Source organism: Aquarana catesbeiana, linkage group LG11 (genome assembly GCF_042186555.1).
Source record: "Aquarana catesbeiana isolate 2022-GZ linkage group LG11, ASM4218655v1, whole genome shotgun sequence".
NCBI classification, from domain to species: Eukaryota; Metazoa; Chordata; class Amphibia; order Anura; family Ranidae; genus Aquarana; species Aquarana catesbeiana.
The window spans coordinates 277,849,889-277,870,853 of record NC_133334.1 but is presented as its reverse complement, the minus strand read 5'-3'; the positions used below and the strand labels follow the sequence as shown (position 1 = coordinate 277,870,853).

General features: G+C 44.1%; 1 protein-coding gene across 3 annotated transcripts in view; it reads right to left on the bottom strand.

Moving 5' to 3' along the window:
- The window catches only part of PLCG2 (phospholipase C gamma 2), a 201,715-nt gene that overhangs the window by 41,865 nt on the left and 138,885 nt on the right, over window positions 1-20,965 (bottom strand). For all 3 annotated transcript variants that reach the window (XM_073605904.1, XM_073605902.1, XM_073605903.1), the window contains exons 24-28: window positions 18,023-18,089; window positions 17,341-17,498; window positions 11,847-11,949; window positions 6,860-7,069; window positions 1,969-2,108 (exon numbers count right to left, since the gene is read on the bottom strand). In XM_073605904.1, coding sequence (XP_073462005.1) covers window positions 1,969-2,108; window positions 6,860-7,069; window positions 11,847-11,949; window positions 17,341-17,498; window positions 18,023-18,089 — 678 coding nt within the window. The remainder of the gene's footprint in view (window positions 1-1,968; window positions 2,109-6,859; window positions 7,070-11,846; window positions 11,950-17,340; window positions 17,499-18,022; window positions 18,090-20,965) is intronic.

Genomic DNA, 20,965 nt, shown 5'->3' with positions numbered 1-20,965 from the left:
AGAGATCCACAGCTCAGGTGGGAGAATCTGTCCACAGGACAACTATTAGTCGTGTTCTCCACAAATCTGCCCTTTATGGAAGAGTGACAAGAAGAAAGACATTGGTGAAAGAAAGTCATAAGAAGTCCTGTTTGTAGTTTGTGAGAAGCCATGTGGAGGACACAGCAAACATGTGGAAGAAGGTGCTCTGGTCAGATGAGACCAAAATTGAACTTTTTGACCCGAAAGCAAAACTCTATGTGTGGGGAAAACTAACACTGCCCATCACCCTGAACACACCATCCCCACCGTGAAACATGGTGGTGGCAGCATCATGTGGTGGGGATGGTTTTCTTCAGCGGGGACAGGGAAGCTGGTCCGAGTTGATGGGAAGATGGATGGAGCCAAATACAGGACAATCTTAGAAGAAAACCTGTTATGCCGCGTACACACGGTCGGACTTTTCATCTACAAAAGTCCAACGGACGCCGACGGACTAAAGCTGGCTGGTAATCCGATCGTGTGTGGGCTTCTCCGGACTTTCAGCAGACTTTTTCAGCCTCAAATCCGACGGACTTTAGATTTGAAACATGCTTCAAATCTTTACGTCGTAACTACGACGGACCCCGAAATCCGCTCGTCTGTGTGCTAGTCCGACGGACAAAAACCCATGCTAGGGCAGCTATTGGCTACTGGCTATGAACTTCCTTATTTTAGTCCGGTGTACGTCATCACGTACGAATCCGTCGGACTTTTGTGTGGTCGTGTGTAGGCAAGTCTGTTCGTTAGAAAGTCTGCTGCAAGTCCGCCGAAAGTCCGCCGGAAGTCCGCCGGAAGTCTGTCGGACAGGCTGTCGGACTTTTGTAGACGAAAAGTCCGACCGTGTGTACGCGGCATTAGAGTCTACAAAAGACTTGAGACTGGGGCGGAGGTTCACCTTCCAGCCGGACAACGACCCGAAACATCCAGCCAGAGCTACAATGGAATGGTTTAGATCAAAGCATATTCATGTGTTAGAATGGCCCAGTCACAGTCCAGACCTAAATCCCATTGAGAATCTGTGGCAAGACTTGAAAATTGCTGTTCACAGACGCTCTCCATCCAATCTGACAGAGCTTGAGATATTCTGCAAAGAAGAATGGGGAGAAATGTCCTCTCTAGATGTGCAAAGCTGGTAGAGACATCCCCAAAAAGACTTGCAGCTGTAATTGCAGAGAAAGGGGGTTCTACAAAGTATTGATTCCGGGGGGCGCCATACAAATGCCCCCCACACTTTTCACATATTTATTTGTATCATTTATCATTTTCCTTCCACTTCACAATTATGAGCCACTTTGTGTTGGTCTATCACATAAAATCCCAATAAAATACATTTACATTTTTTGGTTGTAACATGACAAAATGTGGGAAATTTCAAGGGGTATGAATACTTTTTCAAGGCACCGTAATATATTAAACATTGTTACCTTCCTTCAAAGTTATCTGCCGTAAACTACTCAATCCCTTGCCACTCATGTAATAAAGTTGGAGAGGAAGAGGTTTTTGTAGATCTGTCCTCGGCTCAGCCACACTTACGGTATGGTGAGTGAGCGTTGTCACAGTAGCACAAGAGGTATTTTACTGGAAGGATCACCAGGTGAAAATACAGAAGTAAAAGTCTAAAAAAAGAAAACTAAAGCAACCACCACATCTAACAACTGGTGAGCTGCAACATAATACATTTTCTGTTCTTAGCTCTAAATACACTTTAAATTTTACCATTTATGACTATGTAGGTTTAAATATGCATTAAAAAAATCCAATCTTTTGTTTTTTCTATCAAAGTCATGCACTGACATGGTGGTCACATGGCTTTGTTGATAAACCAGGTTAGTGACTGATGCCACTATATTTTTTTCTACATTTGTGTCCATACATTTTACAGACGGGGACATTTGAAAGAAAAAAGTCACACCTTATTCAAGCCTGAAGGTGCCCACCGTCACCTACCTTAATGGTCAGCACCATCTGCCCAATTTTCCTTGAGTCACTCGGGTCATAGGAATCCTGCCTCATACACTCCGGCTGTAAGATGTATCCACAACGTCCATTGAAAGAGAACAAGGATTGGTTTATCTGCATGTACCGGTCTATGACAGCAAAAAAAATTGGACATATTATTATGTTGCAATAGTGTCTTTGAGACAGCATGTAGTGGTTAGTCACATTCAACCGGACTTGTTCTGTAAGACTGAAGAAATTTTTAAGCTCCTACCCAACGCGTTTCGGGAGATTGGACGCTCCCTACTTCAGGGCTGAAAGCAGAATAGCAGAGTGCTGGCCTTTGATGCAGAGGCTGCCTCTACATGCCTAGCCGGCACTCTGCCATTCTGCTTTCCGTCCTGAAGAAGAGAGTCCATTCCCCCGAAACCTGTTGGCTTGATGTACATGATTATACTTTTAATAAACATCTTGTGAACCATACATCAAAGTTGCAGTTTTCTGGACACTGGGCGCTCCTTCTGTCCTACCCAAGACTTCTCGCTGAAACGACCATATGGCCACATTGAAAAGGTAGCAGCCCAAGCCTCCAAGAAGGTCCAACACTACCTTCGGCACTACCTTCGCCTTGGGCACAACCTACTGGAAGGGACTTCTTCCTCTTTGCCCAACTACGACCATCAACCGATCCAGTCAGTCCAGCACAAACCAAAGACCATCCAGGAAAGATTGACCATCCAGGAAAGATTGACACCTGTGCAGACTTCCTGACACCTAGGATGGTCCATCCTAGGTGTCAGGAAGTCTGCACAGGTGTCAGTCTTTCAATTCACACAGCTGAAGGCGTGATTTATTAAATTGCTGAAGTAGAGACGTTATAATGGCGTTAGATATGGAAGGCAAATGGTGTTGAAGGCCCCCACTCATGTTCAGTAATGGGATTCTTTGAGGCCTTTGCCAACCAGTTGTCCTCTATGTTCTTGGACAATCAACTTCGGCCTTGACACATTCTCTGGTGATTGGATTAAGGCATCTGGGCTACCTGTGTGGATATAAATTCTAGGGCATATGTAAAGGGGTCCCAATTGCAACCTGGCCCCATGCTCCAGGGGGCCCCTGCGGCCCCCTGTACACCTGGATAGGAGGTGCGGCGAGGCAGCATGTAGAGAAACTGATCCCCTCCATTTTCCTCCTGCAGCTTTTCATGCTGCTCCGCCGCCCCTCCTATCCACCTCCTGCTGGAAACGGGTCCCTTAGTGATCCCCTGGCCCCCCTCATGCCCGCAGCACTGCCGGGTCCCCCCTCCCCTCTCACACCGGCTGCTGCAGGGGATCTGTCAGGATGGATAGCAGGGAAGGGGCCGGTAAATGTGTCATTGCCTTAATGAATAGTCAGTGATCCGTGCCAAACCATAACTCTGTTTTTTCACAACTGAGGCATAGTAAACTGTGTTTACTACGCTTCAGTTTGTGAATGAACAGGGAGCTCAGTACAGAGCTATCCCTGTCCTTTCATTCCGTGCTAAGGCTGCAGAGATGGAGATTGAGGGATGTGTCCCCAATCCCCTTTCTCTGTCTCAAACGTGCGCCGGAGATATTTACCTTGTACTGCGCCGATGATGTCATCGACGCATGCTCTGTGAAGAAATGGCCCTCCAGGTATAGGTCCCCCCGGAGTCAAAACTTTGTAGAACCCCCTTTCTCTGCAATTACAGCTGCAAGTCTTTGCAGCTCTGGGGATGTTATTTGGTTGTAACATGACAAAATGTGAAAAATGTTAAAGGGGTATGAATACTTTTTCAAGGCACTGAGTTGCTTATCCTGCCAAAGAATTTGTATCTCTGCCCAACTAATCCTGAGATTTCCACAGCTCACAATTTGGTGACCCGACTGTATTGTCACCTCCCGGACCCCAGGCCCTGATTGGACAATAATGGAGTAGTAGCTACTGTACAGAGCTCATCCTTATGCTCACTTTGCTCGTTCCTCCTATGGCACGTTCTTTATAAGCACACGTGCGATGCAGCACACCTGGTCGATCAATATGGTGGTCCCAAGATACACATAAAATATTTGCCTAGAGATGAGATTTTAAAAAGAACTTAACCCCCCCACAAGGATTTTTTAAATCTCCGTCCTTACTTTCACCTGGCCAGTGGCTGTGATCCAAGTCAGGTCCTGTGCCACCAGATTTCACGCTGGCATCATCAGGGGCCGGCTGCCATTTCCTGGTTCAGGCAGCCCGACCTCCTGATGATGGACTCCAGACCCATTCTCCTCCAACCGTTGTGAATGGAAAGTGAAGCATCCTAGGATATGTGACATGCATATCTCAAGAGCCTTTAGAGCACAGGAAATATGTTCAAAGTCTATATATTGCGCTACTGATATTACTGAGTGAAATAAAAAAAAAAAAACCTGTGAAAGGAAAGAAGCAACGACACAAACGTGTACAAAGCTAGTAAATGGAAATAGTCGCGCTAATAGAAAGTGCATAGACTTTAAATTAAAAAGAAAACACACTGTAATTCATTGAGGAAATATATAGTGTATAAATCATGTAATAATAAAAAATCACTCATAAAACAATGTCTCTGAAAAGTGAAAAAAGTGAGTAAAAGTGACTTGTGAAGTAATGTCACTTAAAGATGGTAACTAAGTCAGATTCTGCGGTGATACGGATCTGGAGAGAATGGAAGAATTTTCTGAATTTTCAAACGCCACCAAGAGAAAGTGGTGAATCCCTCTGTGAAGCGAGGGATGACGTCAGCGCGTAGCTCCGCCCGACACGTTTCGTCAGGTGGAAGACGTCACGTATGACGAAACACGTCAGGCGGAGCTACGCGCTGGCGTCATCACGCCTCGCGTGACCCCGGAAGTGCGGGTGTCCGTTTGTAATGTTATTGCCGGCAAGCGCTTTTTAAGCTGTTTTTGTATACTCTACGGAAAACTTTTTATAATAAATGAGCGGTGTTTAAAAAAATGATAACGCACTGTTGGAGCCTTTATTTTCTCCACTCGCTCCATGCTCATTTCCGAAGATTGAAATTTTTAAAGAAAGTGGAGGGATGATGGTGGCCAGTGATTGAGGAGGACGCCTGGGGGCTCATTCATACACTTTGGTCCAGGATCCATCTCAGACCCTGCAGAGGGCTATATCTGCTGGCGAATATGACCTCGCTACAATAGGAGGTCCACGTCCTCCGGTAAGAGTGTTTATTTCTTCTGACACTCGCTTCACGGAAAATTCCGAAAATTCTTCCCTTCTGAAGAGTCTGACTTACTTACCATCTTTGTAGACATTACTTCACAAGTCACTTTTTTCACTTTTCAGAGACCTTGTTTTATGAATCATTTTTTATTATTACATGATTTGTCCACTATATATTTCCTCAATGCATTATACTGTGTTTGCTTTTTAATTTTAAGTTTATGCACTTTCTATTAGCGCGGCTAAGAGCACAGGAAATGCCCTTCTTGTCTAGGTGAGAATGGAGGCTGGTTGGTGGAGTTTACCAAGAAAATGATAATTGCTCAGACCATGGCCCAGGGTAGCAGAGCTGCAAGGGACCGCCAAACGCCAGGGCTCTTTTGCCAATACAGAAATGCAGCCCTGCTTATGAACAGTTGGCGCATCGCAACCCTACAGAGAAGATTGTAGCTGGAAAGAAACAGGAGAATTACTGCAATACTGCTGGATCCTGTTGTGGGACAAGTAGCGAGGATTTCTTTGGGGATCCCTGTCTTGGACGTGGTATAAGGAGGTGGTACAAAGAGGCTATTTGGAAACGCCTGGGAGAGAGGACATCCTATCTCAGTGACCACGGGATATCGGCCAAGAGGACGGGATTGGGATCCTGAAGTGTCTGTTACCCCTGCAGGGGCAGTGGGAGTCGGTGAGTGGGGAGCCAAAAGGGGGAGCACAGAAGTCACGGATTTTTCATCTATAAGGGCACCACAGTCACCAAGCTCTTGGAACTTTTTTTTTTTTTTTTTTTCCATCTGCTAATTGCAATCTGGGACGTATCACGTGTGACAGTTTTTTGTGTTTTTTATTTTTTATTATTTTTTCTTTATTCAATTATGTTGAGACACATTGTGTAGATCATTTGGATACATATTTTTTGGATTTGATTGCATTGGTATACAACTTTTTTGCATATTTATATACATATAATTTTCTGCTATTTGCAGTTTGGGATGCATTACTTGTGACAGAACATTTTTTCTATCCATATAAGCTATTACACATTTTGCAGACCATTTGGGTACATAACAATTTTTTGGATTTGATTGCACTGGCATATTATATTATTTTATATTTTTTGCATATATATATGTTGGAATCATCATATTAGCTGCATAGTGTATCAGCAGCCACACCTAGTGGTACTTTTTGGAAATTACCTGGGCATATAGGTGTATGGTACCTAATTAGGGTCTTCTTCACGTTTCGTATCACATATATTTTACCAGTTATGGGGGCACTTATATGATTATTTATCACTGTTTGTGTATGGTATAGTTCATATCGGTCACATTAATATCAAGTACACACTTTATAAGGAAGCGCCATACCTCTATTTAAAATTTCATATATATGTTAGTCCTCTTTGAGGGCTTAACTAAAGGTGGCAGCATACCTTTCTTTCTTTTTTCTTTTTCCTCCTCCCCCTTTCTTTTTTTCTCTATTTGGGGTTCTTTACCCCTTGCACCTTCTATTACTTACCCCCTTCCCCTCCCCCCTCCCCACCCCCTTGGTTTTTTTCCTCCTCCCTCTTGTTTCCATATCTTGTCCCCCTCTTTCTGTCCTAAGCGCAGAGGTTTTGTGTTTTTTGTCCTACAGAGAAGATAACCCAAGAGTTCATTCGCTGCACATAATTCCTGTAGGAGGCGCTTACCTGGAGTCTGGTAGTTCAGAGCCACCATCTGGACACCGCACAGCCAGAGTCTCAGGGGGTCGTAGTTGGAGGAGTCCACCCGCGGCCCCTTGGGATAGACGCGAGTCAGCGCCCTACGATTATATTTCAGTAGGTCAGCGGGCTTCACCCTAGTGAGACTCTCCGATTTGTTCTCCACAAACGATCGGATTTCTCGGAAGTCCGGCGTCGCTGCGTATAAAGTAAAGCAGATCGGTCATGCCAAGCATTCAACTGTCCAATAAGATTGGACGATTATAGTCACATGGCTAAGTTAGTCCAATGAAGCTTTTTTTCGAAATTATCTTCGGGCTGAATTCACAAAGATAACACACCAGGGCGAGTATACGTCATTTATGAAAAAAAAAAAGTGACGGTTATTTTTAGCTGGGACCAAAAAGGTTGGAAAATTATAGTCACATGGCTAAATTAGAGAGCCTTATCCTTCCGTTAAAGCCCAACTCCAGGGCACAGCAAGACAAATACCCTTGTAGTGGGGTCCCCGCATGGCAAAGGTTCCCCCCGCATTGTCCAGAGGGTGGCAAGACAGACTGTATTACTTATCTCACTCCAGGATTCTCCATCAGTATGACTGGCCCACTACACCCTCCTGTCTAAGCTGCTCTCGGCCGCAGTCGCACACGCCTGCCCCACCACATACAATACAGAGATCATAGCACCGCATTGGATGTGATGAGGCAGAGGGGCCGCTCACAGATCAGAGGTTCAGGGAGAAGGGCAAAAACTCTCCTTATGTTCTGCAGTAGCCACAAAGGATATAAATCCACTTTCTGTGCACGAGATGCCTTTGCAAACCAAGATATTACTTTGTAAAGGAAGCCGTGACATCATAGGTGTGCGCAGCCTATTGCATTGGGGTGTGCACCTAAAAGCTCAAACACACATGAGTGTATATATATATATACCGACCGTGTCAGTAAAGCAGTGGACAGTGTCAGTAGGTTTTATTTTTTTTATTATTTATTTATTTATTTTTTACAATTTTATTTTTTTTATTATTTATTTATTTATTTTTTACAATTTTATTTTTTTTAATTATTTTTTTTTACAAATTTTTTTAGGAGCCGTTAGGGGGCTTTGCTGAAATATCAGGGGTTTAAACGAAGGGATGCACCAATACCATTTTCTTTTTACAACGAGTACGAGTACCGATACTTTTTTTTTTAGTACTCGCCGATACCAATTATCGATACTGCAATTGTTTTGTTTTCACTTGGTAAAAGGCAAAAAAAGTTATTTACAAATGAAATAAATAGATTTTTTTTTTTAAATTTTTAGCTTTTTCAACGTGAAATGTGTAAATATATGTTAATATATATGTGTACAAATATTTAGTAACAAAGCAAAAAAAAAAAAGTTTTAATTGTTTATAAAATATAATTAAATGGAGGAGAATAGGGAGTTAATTAAGGCTGATTAGAGTAATAAGGGGTTAAACAGAGGAACAGTTGTTCATCTGCAGATGAAGAAACAGAAAGATACAAAAAGAAACAATGTTTCTTTTTATTTTAGTGTTTCAGTAGCTGAGCAATGTTGTTAATAAACATTGCTGGCTGCTTTTTTTCTATTTTTTTTTTTGACAGCTCCAATTACCAGACTTCTTTAAAACTTCAGCTGTCAACAGGGGAGACCCACTGACAGCTCAAGGAAGCCGAGCGTGAAAGTATCGGTTTCAGGTATCAGTGCAACCCTAGTTTAAACAGGGGGGAATCTGCGCCATGCAGGGTGATTAGGGTGTGCTCAGGGACACCTGGCACACCCTGTATGCACACCTATGACTATGCTGCATATAGCCGATGAGGAGAGCAGAGCTGTAGGAGGGACCGAGGAGGCTCCACCCACTACAGAAAACTACAGGAAGGGGGGCGGAGACAAGAATGTTTAGGGGCTCTAAGGCTCGATTCACATCTATGCATGTTGCTTTTGAGCGTTTCTGCAGTGCTTTTTGCGGTGCTTGCCGCGTTTTTGGACACGTGTTTTTACCACGATTTTACCGCGATTTGCATTTTGCGCTTTTTTTTATACTGTATATAGCTGGTTGCTAAGGAGGAGGCCGGGAAGCCAGCCGCTGCGTCCTTAACAACCGATTAGTCATCAGTTGTCAGCAGGCTTCCTGCTGAATGTAAAAAAAAAGAATTGCCGGCTAAAAAAAAAATAGAGAAAAAAATAGAGTGGGGTCCCCCCAGGCCCATACCAGGCCCTTGGGTCTAGTATGGATTTGGAGGGGACCACCATGCCAAAATTTTTTTTAAAAATGGCGTGGGGGTCCCCCCAAAATCCATACCAGACCCTTATCCGAGCATGAAGCCCGGTCGGGATCTGGGGGCCCCCTTGTTAAAGGGGGCTTCCAGAATCCGATAAGCCCCCCCGCACGCAAACCCCGACAACCACCGAGCAAGGGTTGTCGGGAAGAGGCCCTTGTCCCCATCAACATAGGGACAAGGTGCTTTGGGGTTGGGGGGCGCAGAGCCCCCCATGCCCCAAAGCACCCATCCCTCCATGTTGAGGGCATGCGGCCTGGTATGGTTCAGGAGGGGGGCGCTCGCTCGTCCCCTCCCTTTCCTGACCTGCCGAGCTGCATGCTTGGATAAGGATCTAGTATGGATTTTGGGGGGACCCCCACGCCATTTTTTTTTAAAATTTTGGCATGGCGGGTCCCCTCCAAATCCATACGAGACCCAAGGGCCTGATATAGATCTGGGGGGGGGAACCCTACGCCGTTTTTTTTCACGATTTTTTTTTTACCTGGCAATTTTTTTTTTTACATTGAGCGGGAAGCCAGCTGACAGCTGATGAATCATCGGTTGTTAAGGACACGGCGGTCGGCTTCCCGGGCCCCCTCCTTAGCAACCAGCTATATACAGTGTAAAAAAAATATAAATAAAAATATAAATTAAAAAAACGCAAATCGTGGCAAAATCGCTGTAAAATCGTGGTAAAAACGCGGTGCTTGCGTTTTGGATGCGGGTCCATTGAATTCTATTACATGCAAAACGCTGCATTTTGCGGGGAAATAAAGTCCCCGACCCTTTCCAAAAACGCAGAGGCACAAAAATGCCTTGATGTGAACATGTTCCATAGGAACCCATGTTAAAAAATTTCCCTGCATTTCTGCAAAATGCAAAATGCATCAAAAAACGCGTTAGTGTGAATTGAGCCTAAGTCAATTTTCTAGCAAACAAACAAAAAAAGAAATTTAGAATGTAACAAGTCTGTAAAAAAATGTAAAAATCCCGGACAGCAAGTGATTAAAATCCGTCTGGCATTCAGCTTTAAAAATGAAAAAGAAAATCGTTTTCTATTTGTGATAAATGTCCGTATTGTTTATTTGTGACGGTCTGCGGTGTACGAGGAAAGGACGCCACCAACCAATGTCACGCACACCTTCAGATATCTCTCACCTTCATCTGTTCTTACGTGAACTTTTTTTAATTGCCATTCCCCCAAATCACTCGTTAGCCGACAGTTAAAATAATTGCATAATTAAATGAGTTATTTTAATTGGGTTCTGCCGGTGGAGGCGGCACAGAATATATTTGTGTCGAGAGGGAAACAAATTCTGCCTGAGAAGCCGTCACATCGTCCCCGAGAAGAAATACCTTCCTCGCCACAAACATTTAAAGCCGCGATCCTTCATCCGGCGTCCTTTGTAAAGACTAGGCCTTGACGACCGCGGACCGAACGCTTTATCATCAGCAAAGGGAAGTCACATTCTTTTGGCTCATTTTATACTTCTGTTATGAATTCATATAAAAAAGTTGTGCCAGACAATTAAATACACTATATTACCAAAAGTATTGTGACGCCTGTCTTTACACGCACATGAACTTTAATGACATCCCAGTCTTAGTCCGGAGGGTTCAATATTGAGTTGGCTCCGCCCTTTGCAGCTATAACAGCTTCAACTCTTCTGGGAAGGCCGTCCGCAAGGTTTAGGAGGGTGTCTATGGGAATGTTTGACCGTTCTTCCAGAAGAGCATTTGTGAGGTCAGGCACTGATGTTGGATGAGAAGGTCCTGGCTCACTTTAATTTATCCCAAATGTGTTCTATCGGGTTGAGGTCAGGACCAGTCAAGTTCCCCCACCCCAAACTCACTCATCCATGTCTTCATGGACCTTGCTTTGTGCACTGGTTTATATAATTTGGTGGAGGGGGGATTATGGTGGGGGGGGTTGTTTTTCAGGGGTTGGGTTTGGCCCCTTAGTTCCAGTGAAGGGAATTCTGAAGGCGTCAGCATACCAAGACATTTTGGACAATTTCATGGTCCCAACTTTGTGGGAACAGTTTGGGGACGGTCCCCTTCCTGTTCCAACATGACTGCCCACCAGTGCACAAAGCAAGGTCCATAAAGACATGGATGAGCGAGTTTGGGGTGGAGGAACTTGATCGGCCTGACCTCAACATAACAGAACACCTTTGGGATGAATTAGAGCAGAACCAGGCCTTCTCATCCAACATCAGCGCCTGGCCTCACAAATGCGCTTCTGGAAGAATGGTCAAACATTTCCATAGACACACTCCTAAACCTTGTGGACGGCCTTCCCAGAAGAGTTGAAGCTGTTATAGCTGCAAAGGGCGGAGCCAACTCAATATTGAACCCTACGGACTAAGACTGGGATGTCATTAAAGGTCATGTGCGTGTAAAGGCAGGCGTCCCAATACTTTTGACAATAAAGTGTATACAGATTGCGGTCGGCAAGTGGTTATAATAAACATGTTGTGGCCACTAGACGGCGCTTATGATCATAGCAGATTATAATTTTATTCCACAAAATACTTTCATTGGGGCTGAATGTTTGTCATACACACATTGGTGGGTTTATATCCTTTGTGGCTTGTTGAGGACATTTTTTTTTTGCGCCCAGAGTTCAGCTTTCGTTTTTTTGCACGCTCTAGGAGAAGAAGATTCCCAATGTAGGACTTTGTCTATTCCCACAGCAGCCATACCTAGGTTGTCTTTGCCTTCACTGATGGGCTTGCAGTAAATCACCAGGTCGGACAGCTCTCTGGCAATGACCTGATTCTTCTCCCACGTCTTGATAACGAAGTCCTGGAGGGGGGGGGATCACAGGAGACAAATGATGACATATATAGGACATGTTGGAGGAGATTTATCATTGCTTCATTAGCTAATTAGATAAAGGAAAACTTAATGAAATAAGTGAACGATGATGAAACAATGTATCATTAAGGGCAGGCTAACTCTAGTATAGTGGAAGAAGGATGGTGGCACCTCCGGGGTTGTTGGATCCTGCGGGGAACGCCAAGAGATCACACATGGACATCTAATGAAGTACGGAGGATTAACAAGGATGCCGAAAATTAGAACATGTCCTTGTTACTTCAGCTGGCAAAGCATGGTGGGACTTTTAGTGACACCAAATTTGTAGGTCATTAATGAAAGGACTAAGAGATGTGAACTGAGATCTGGATTAAGGAGGAACTCAAGCCAAACATTTCGGTATTGGAGAGAGCTTTCAGGTTGGTGTCCAATGACTCCGGGAGATTTCCCTTCATTTTCCTCTCGCACTGGCAATTTTACAGCTCAGAGGTCTCCAATGTGAGGGGAATAGTGCCCCATCATTGGTGTCAGTGGGAGGAATAGTGCCCCATCATTGGTATCAGTGGGAGGAATAGTGCCCCATCATTGGTGTCAGTGGGAGGAATAATGCCCCATCATTGGTGTCAGTGGGAGGAATAATGCCCCATCATTGGTGTCAGTGGGAGGAATAATGCCCCATCATTGGTGTCAGTGGGAGGAATAGTGCCCCATCATTGGTGTCAGTGGGAGGAATAGTGCCCCATCATCAGTGTCAGTGGGAGGAATAGTGCCCCATCATTGGTGTCAGTGGGAGGAATAGTGCCCCATCATTGGTATCAGTGGGAGGAATAGTGCCCCATCATTGGTATCGGTGGGAGGAATAGTGACCCATCATTGGTGTCAGTGGGAGGAATAGTGTCCCATCATTGGTGTCAGTGGGAGGAATAATGTCCCATCATTGGTATCAGTGGGAGGAATAGTGCCCCATCATTGGTATCGGTGGGAGGAATAGTGACCCATCATTGGTGTCAGTGGGAGGAATAGTGTCCCATCATTGGTGTCAGTGGGAGGAATAATGTCCCATCATTGGTATCAGTGGGAGGAATAGTGCCCCATCATTGGTGTCAGTGGGAGGAATAGTGTCCCATCATTGGTGTCAGTGGGAGGAATAGTGTCCCATCATTGGTGTCAGTGGGAGGAATAGTGTCCCATCATTGGTGTCAGTGGGAGGAATAGTGCCCCATCATTGGTGTCAGTGGGAGAAATAGTGTCCCATCATTGGTGTCAGTGGGAGGAATAGTGTCCCATCATTGGTGTCAGTGGGAGGAATAGTGACTCATCATTGGTGTCAGTGGGAAGCATAAAGTATAGTGCCCCATCATTGTTAGTGTTGGTGGATAGAGTGATGCCCCATTGTTGGTGTCAGTGCATGGAAGAGTGCCAAATCATTGTTGTCAGTGAAAGGAATGGTACTCCATTGTTGGTGTCAGTGGGAGGAATAGTGCCCCATCATTGGGGTCAGTGGGAGGAACAGTGCCCCATAATTGGTGTCACTGGTAGGATCCTGCTGAATGCAAGTCATCAGGGTCAAGTAATTATTTGGTCCACCTGTGATAACTCGCGTTCAGTGACATTGATGGTCTTCTTGCTTGTTGAATATTTTTCATTGATTTCAAGTGTAAAATACTGCATTTGGCCACTAGATGGCTCTAAGAATCCTAGGTCTTCCCTGTGATACTCAGCTCCATCTAGTGGAAAAATGCAGTATTTTTTCTTTCATTTTAAATCAATGAACAGTATATGACCAGCACAGGAAGTAGTCTAATAACATTCGTTTTTTTACCCTATTCTCACATAACGAATGTACATGCATTTTCAATGGGTGGATTGTTATGTGAATTTTTTTTTTTACAATGACACCCCTTTGAGTTGCAGGAACCCTGACTGTTTAATGACATTTGCTGTATAAAACCAAAGTAATGCAATGCTAATTGTTGGCTGTTGAAAAGAACACTGCCTTACAAAATAAAACGAAAAAAAAAAAATCCACCCACAAATTGAAAAATTAAACTGCAAATAAAGTGACTTTTTTATTTCTGCCGCCGCGCGTTAGAACCATAAATATGTATGCGGGTTGTTAAAGTCAATGGAGAGAGCAATTTAAAATGTAGAATATGCCAATTGGCGTGTAAAATATTCCTGTTGGTGGCAATCAGCAGAAGTGGGTGATGTCAGCATCACTTCAATCCAGATGTTTGCATTGGAGGGATGATTGAAAAGTAATGGCGGTTATTAAAAACCAGATAATATCATTTCTCGTAACCCTTTCACCACCAGGGAGCAAAGAACCCGGGAGATCCTTCACCCGGCCACTTCCTGCTGTGATGACCGAGCAACACCCCGAGTGCATGAACATCAAAGAGAATGTAAACCCAAAATTGATTTTCCAATATAATTGGCGTCTTGCTCACTGAATACATTTTTATTAAGCAAATTAATTTTTTCGACATTGTTACAAAGTTTCTTACTTGCAGCTCACTCTGATCCATCCCAGAAGAATCACTCTGATCCATCCCAGAAGAATCGCTCTGATCCATCCCAGAAGAATCACTCTGATCCATCCCAGAAGAATCACTCTGATCCATCCTGGAAGAATCGCTCTGATCCATCCCAGAAGAATCACTCTGATCCATCCCAGAAGAATCACTCTGATCCATCCCAGAAGAATCACTCTGATCCATCCCGGAAGAATCACTCTGATCCATCCCGGAAGAATCGCTCTGATCCATCCTGGAAGAATCGCTCTGATCCATCCCGGAAGAATCGCTCTGATCCATCCCGGAAGAATCGCTCTGATCCATCCCGGAAGAATCGCTCTGATCCATCCCAGAAGAATCGCTCTGATCCATCCCGGAAGAATCGCTCTGTTCCATCTCGGAAGAATCTCTCTGATCTGTCCTGGAAGAATTACTCCGATCTGTCCCGGAAGAATCACTGTAATCTATCCCGGAAGAATCGCTCTGATCTATCCCAGAAGAATCACTCTGATCCGTCGTGGAAGAACCACTCTGTTCCATCCCGGAAGAATCTCTCTGATCTGTCCTGGAAGAATCACTGTAATCTATCCTGGAAGAATCACTCTGATCCATCCCGGAAGAATCGCTCTGATCCATCCTGGAAGAATCACTCTGATCTGTCCTGGAAGAATCACTCCGATCTGTCCCGGAAGAATCACTGTAATCTATCCCGGAAGAATCGCTCTGATCTATCCCTGAAGAATCACTCTGATCCGTCGTGGAAGAACCACTCTGTTCCATCCCGGAAGAATCTCTCTGATCTGTCCTGGAAGAATCACTGTAATCTATCCTGGAAGAATCACTCTGATCCATCCCGGAAGAATCGCTCTGATCCATCCCGGAAGAATCACTCTGTTCCATCCCGGAAGAATCTCTCTGATCTGTCCTGGAAGAATCACTGTAATCTATCCTGGAAGAATCACTCTGATCCATCCCAGAAGAATCGCTCTGATTTATCCTGGAAGAATTGCTCTGATCCGTCCCGGAAGAATCGCTCTGATCTATCCCGGAAGAATCGCTCTGATCTGTCCCGGAGGAATCGCTCTGATCCATCCTGGAATAATCACTCCGATCCATCCTGGAAGAATCACTGTAATCTATCCTGGAAGAATCACTCTGATCCATCCCAGAAGAATCGCTCTGATTTATCCTGGAAGAATCGCTCTGATCCATCCTGGAAGAATGGCTCTGATTTATCCTGGAAGAAATGCTCTGATCCGTCCCGGAAGAATCGTTCTGATCTGATCCCAAAAAATCTCTCTGATTAATTCCAGGAGAATCACTCTGATCCGTCCTGGAAGAATCGCTGTGACCTGTCCCGGAAGAATCGCTGTGATCTGTCTCGGAAGAATCGATGTGATCCGTGTCGGAAGAATCACTCTGATCCATCCCAGATGAATCGTTCTGATCTGTCACAGAAGAATCACTCTAAATCATCCCAGAAGAATCGCTCTGATCTGTTCTGGAATAATCGCTCTGATCCAACCTGGAAAAATCACTCTGATTTGTCTCGGAAGTATCGCTCTGATCAGTTCTGGAATATTCATTCTGATCTATCCTGGAAAAGTCACTCTGATCCATCCCAGAAAAATCACTCTGATCCATCCAGGAAGAATCCCTCTTATCCATCCAGGAAAAATCGATGTGATCCGTCCTGGAAGGTTCGATCTGATCTGTCCCTGAAGAATCCCTCTGATCCATCCCAGAATAATCACTCTGATCCGTCTCAGAAGAATCACTCTGATCTGTCGTGGAAGTATCGCTCTGACCTGTTCCGGAATAATCGCTCTGATCCATCCCGGGAAAAATCACTCTGATCCATCCCGAAAGAATCGCTCTGATCCGTCTTGGAAGAATCACTCTGATCCATCCCGAAAGAATCGCTCTGATCCGTCTTGGAAGAATCACTCTGATCCGTCCCAGAAGAATTGTTCTGATCCATCCCAGAAGAATCACTCTGATCCATCTCGGAAGAATCGCTCTGATCCATCTCGGAAACCCTTTCACCACCAGGGAACAAGAAACCGAGCAGATCCTTCACCCTTTCACTTTATGCTCTGATGGCCGAGCAACACACTGAAAATTAAACAGCATGTAAACCCAAAAATGATTTTCCAATACAATTGGCGTCTTGCCTCACTGGATACATTTTTTTTAAGCAAATACATTTTTGTGACATTGTTTCAAAATTTCTTACTTTGAGATCTTACTTTGAGATATTGCAGGAAACAGCACCTCCTGCTGCAAAGTCACAATGCTATACCAATTCCTTGCAATAGGTGGCAGCATTGTTAGCTGGTCATGTGTGCCCCTTTAGTTGGCCATTGAGTTTCAGTTGATCTCTATGGCTTTAAAGTAAGCTGGTCTGAGATTTGGGAAATTCAAGCTACGCTATATGGCCAAATGTTTGTAGACATCTGACTATCACTACTATTAGTCTATGGCAAAATGTGCCTGGACACCAGGGATCATGAGTGTTGGAGTGCTGTGCGGGGGGGTAGTGTCAGGCCATTGGAGACCTGGTCTATGGGAGACACTGGCTCTCCAGGGCAGCTTTCACATTATGAAGTACATATATTATGGGATCTTTTTATTAAAAAATTGCTGTCTGAATGTCTCAACAGCCATTGTGAAAAATTGTGACTGCCAATCACAAGACTGGGAGGCCCAGGAGACACCTCCGGAATTTAGATCCTGTTAAAGGGCTAGCAGTTCTTACCAACAGGATCAACAGTCATGTCAGGTAGAAGAACATTCCACATGGAGGGTCCACCAGAAAACTCTCCCATTCCAATAAAGCTCCTATGAGCCGCCCAGCACTCACCTTCGCCCCCTTCTGGTGTACAACGTGGTGGATGTTTTTATACCATTCAAACAATTCCTCCACTTTGTCAGTTGCAAAATCTACAGAAGGCTCCTCGGGGTTCTTGGACTCCAGTGTCAAGACGTACATTTTGTTGTTCTTCCCATGCGGAAGTTTCTCTGAAAAAAAAAAATGTATTTCTCTTATTGGCACAGATTTCCCAACATTTCCTAAATCAAGTCCGTTCGATCGCTTTCCCGTCTTTATCCTTTATTCTGTCTATCTGTGCTACATACAGTAGAGTGTATACAATATTATTTATCTATATTTACTGCTTACAATATTTGATATACTATATATCTATCTATCTAACCTATCACTAATAAATACTGTATATTCTATATATTGTATCTATATATCTGTACTATATACAGTATAGTATATATTATTTACCTATATCTACTATTTACAACATTCTATCTCTATCTCTATCTCTATATCTCTATCTCTCTATATCTCTATCTATCTATCTATATCTCTATCTATCTATCTATATCTCTATCTATCTATCTATCTATCTATCTATCTATCTATCTATCTATCTATCTATCTATCTATCTATCTATCTATCTATCTATCTATCTATCTATCTATCTATCTATCTATCTATCACCAAGCAGACGAGGACGGCGATCGTACTTACTGATGTCATAGGTGCCCAGATCCAGGATTCCTCGGCACATGGATCCCAGGGGACTGTCCTCAACAATCTGCCAAATTGGAAAATCTCTCAGTCATGGATGACACACACACCCCAATCACCCCAATCACCCCAACACAACCCGTCCTGATATCCGGCCAGGAATGATACAATGTATACAGCACTTATAGGGACACATTCCATTTTATCAACTACAATTTCATCGTCTCATTTTCTGAAACATGACACATCGCACACAGAGCCTTAAAGCGGAGTTCCAGGCTTTTTATGTTTATTGAAAGTCAGCAGCTACAAAAAGTGGAGTTGCTGACTTTTAATAAACAGACACTCGCCTGTTCCACGGTCCAGCGATGCGGCCGAACGGAGCGCCGCTCCCCTCCCCCTCCTCTCTGCCGGCGCCTCCATTGCCACTCTGGGCACCCGGCCGTGACAGCTTTCGGCATCACGGCCGGGCAGCGCACGGCGCGTGCGCGAGGCGTGCTGCGCTCCCGGAGTGGACAGGCAATCTCCTGGGACCTGTCACGTGTCCCGGGAGATTCGCCTAGAGGGAGGGGCCGCCTAACGCGAAAGGAGGAGTCGCCTTGGCGGTCCCTGGGCAGAAGGAGGAAGTGAGACAGGAAGTCCCCCTCCTAACGAAGCCCCCACTACCCCCCCCCAAAAAAAATGACACGCCAAATGTGGCATGTAAGGGGGCGAGAAGTGCTTAAAGCGGAAGTTCCATTTTTGGGTGGAACTCCGCTTTAAGGTGGATTTCAAGGAAAACACTTTTTTTTTTAAACTGATTGCTCTGATCCATCCAGAAAGAATCGTTTAATCTGCCCCGGCAAAATCTCTCTGATGCATCCTGGAAGAATCACTCTGATCCTAGAAGAATCACTCCGATGCGTCCTTGTAGAATCACTGTGATCTGTCCTGGACGAATCGCTGTAATCCATCCGGGAAGAATCACTGTGATCCGTCCCGGAAGAATCTCTCTGATTCATACCAGAAAAATCACTTTGATCCGTCCTGGAAGAATCACTCTGATCCATCCTGGAAGAATCACTCTGATCCATCCTGGAAGAATCACTCTGATCCATCTTGGAAGAATCACTCTGATCCATCCTGGAAGATTCACTCTGATCCATCCTGGAAGAATCACTCTGATCCATCCTGGAAGAATCACTCTGATCCACCTTGGAAGAATCACTCTGATCCATCCTGGAAGAATCACTCTGATCCATCCTGGAAGAATCACTCTGATCCATCCTGGAAGAATCACTCTGATCCATCCTGGAAGAATCACTCTGATCCATCTTGGAAGAATCACTCTGATCCATCCTGGAAGAATCACTCTGATCCATCTTGGAAGAATCACTCTGATCCATCCTGGAAGAATCACTCTGATCCTAGAAGAATCACTCTCATGCATCCTTGTAGAATCGCTGTAGTCCATCCGGGAAGAGTCACTGTGATCTGTCCTGGAAGAGTTATTTTGATCCATCCCAGAAGAATCGCTCTGATCCATCCTAGAAGATTCACTCTGATGCGTCCTAGTATAATCACTCTGTCCTGTCCCGGAAGATTCACTCTGATCCATCCCAGAAGCGCTGCAGTTCGCTGCACCGCATTTTTGGAAAAGAATCCGGGACTTCTTTTCTGTGTTTCTCACGTGTTACGGGACAGCCCGAAAAATGCCCTTGCTTTCAGTGCCTGGGTTGTGAAATGTGAAGATGAATTTTTGCACAACGGCTATAGCTAGAGAGGTGAATGACGGCTTGTTTAAAAGTGCCTTCACAGCAGGTTCAGAGGATGTGAATGGTTAGGTGTGTGTGTAGTCTGGCCACCAGTTCACCTTGACGAAGACATGTGCAATTCGTTTCATTCCAAATTCGTTTGTTATCTAATTTCGACAAATTCGTTAATTCGGAAATATTCAAATTAATAAAAACCCGTTTCATGAATTTTTCCAAATATTCGGAAATTTGAATATTCGTATATTCACAAATTCGGAAATTCAAAAATTCAGAAATTTGGAAATTCGAAAATCCGGAAATTAAAAAATTCTGAAATTCGGAAAATCGGAAATTCGAAATTCAAAAATTCGGGAATTCAAAAAATTTGAAAATAAGAACGAAAATCCAAAAACTCGAAAATCCGAAAATTCTAAATCTGAAATAATAACTAACTAATAATAACTTAACTACTACTAACTATTAAATGATAGGTATTGGAATTTCCTTTCAAATTTGGCTGTTAGTGAACATAACTAATACGAATTTATCCAAAGTTACGAATTAACCACTTCCCGACCGCCGCACGACTATGTACGTCCTAAGTTTGAACGGGGATATCGTTGTTATGGCAGCAGCTAGCTGCCATAACCCCGGTATCCCCGTTATCGTGCGGCGGCCGGCTTTCAGATAAAAGTGGTCCCTGCGGCGGATTCGCCGCGAGATCACTTTTATCAGTGGCGGGAGAGGGGCCCCCCCCCCCTCCCGCCGCGATCCGGTGCCCTCCGCCGCTTACCGGAGCCGTCGGTAGCGGCGGAGGCGATCGCGTCCTATGCCGTGGTGTGTCTGGAGACGAGTAAGGCCAAGATGGCGCTCACTCGTTTCCATGACACTGCTGGGCGGAAGCGACGTCAAAACGTCACTTCCGTCCACGCCTCTTAAAGGCATATTTTTTCAAATGTCATTTTTCTAAATGACTTTTTTTTTTTTTTTTTTTTTTTTAATTGCATTTTAGTGTAAATATGAGATCTGAGGTCTTTTTGACCCCAGATCTCATATTTAAGAGGTCCTGCCATGCTTTTTTCTATTACAAGGGATGTTTACATTCCTTGTAATAGGAATAAAAGTGATCCAATTTTTTTTTTTTTTAAACAGTGTAAAAATAAATAAAATATTGTAAAATAAATAATAAAAATAAAAAAAATTTTTTAAA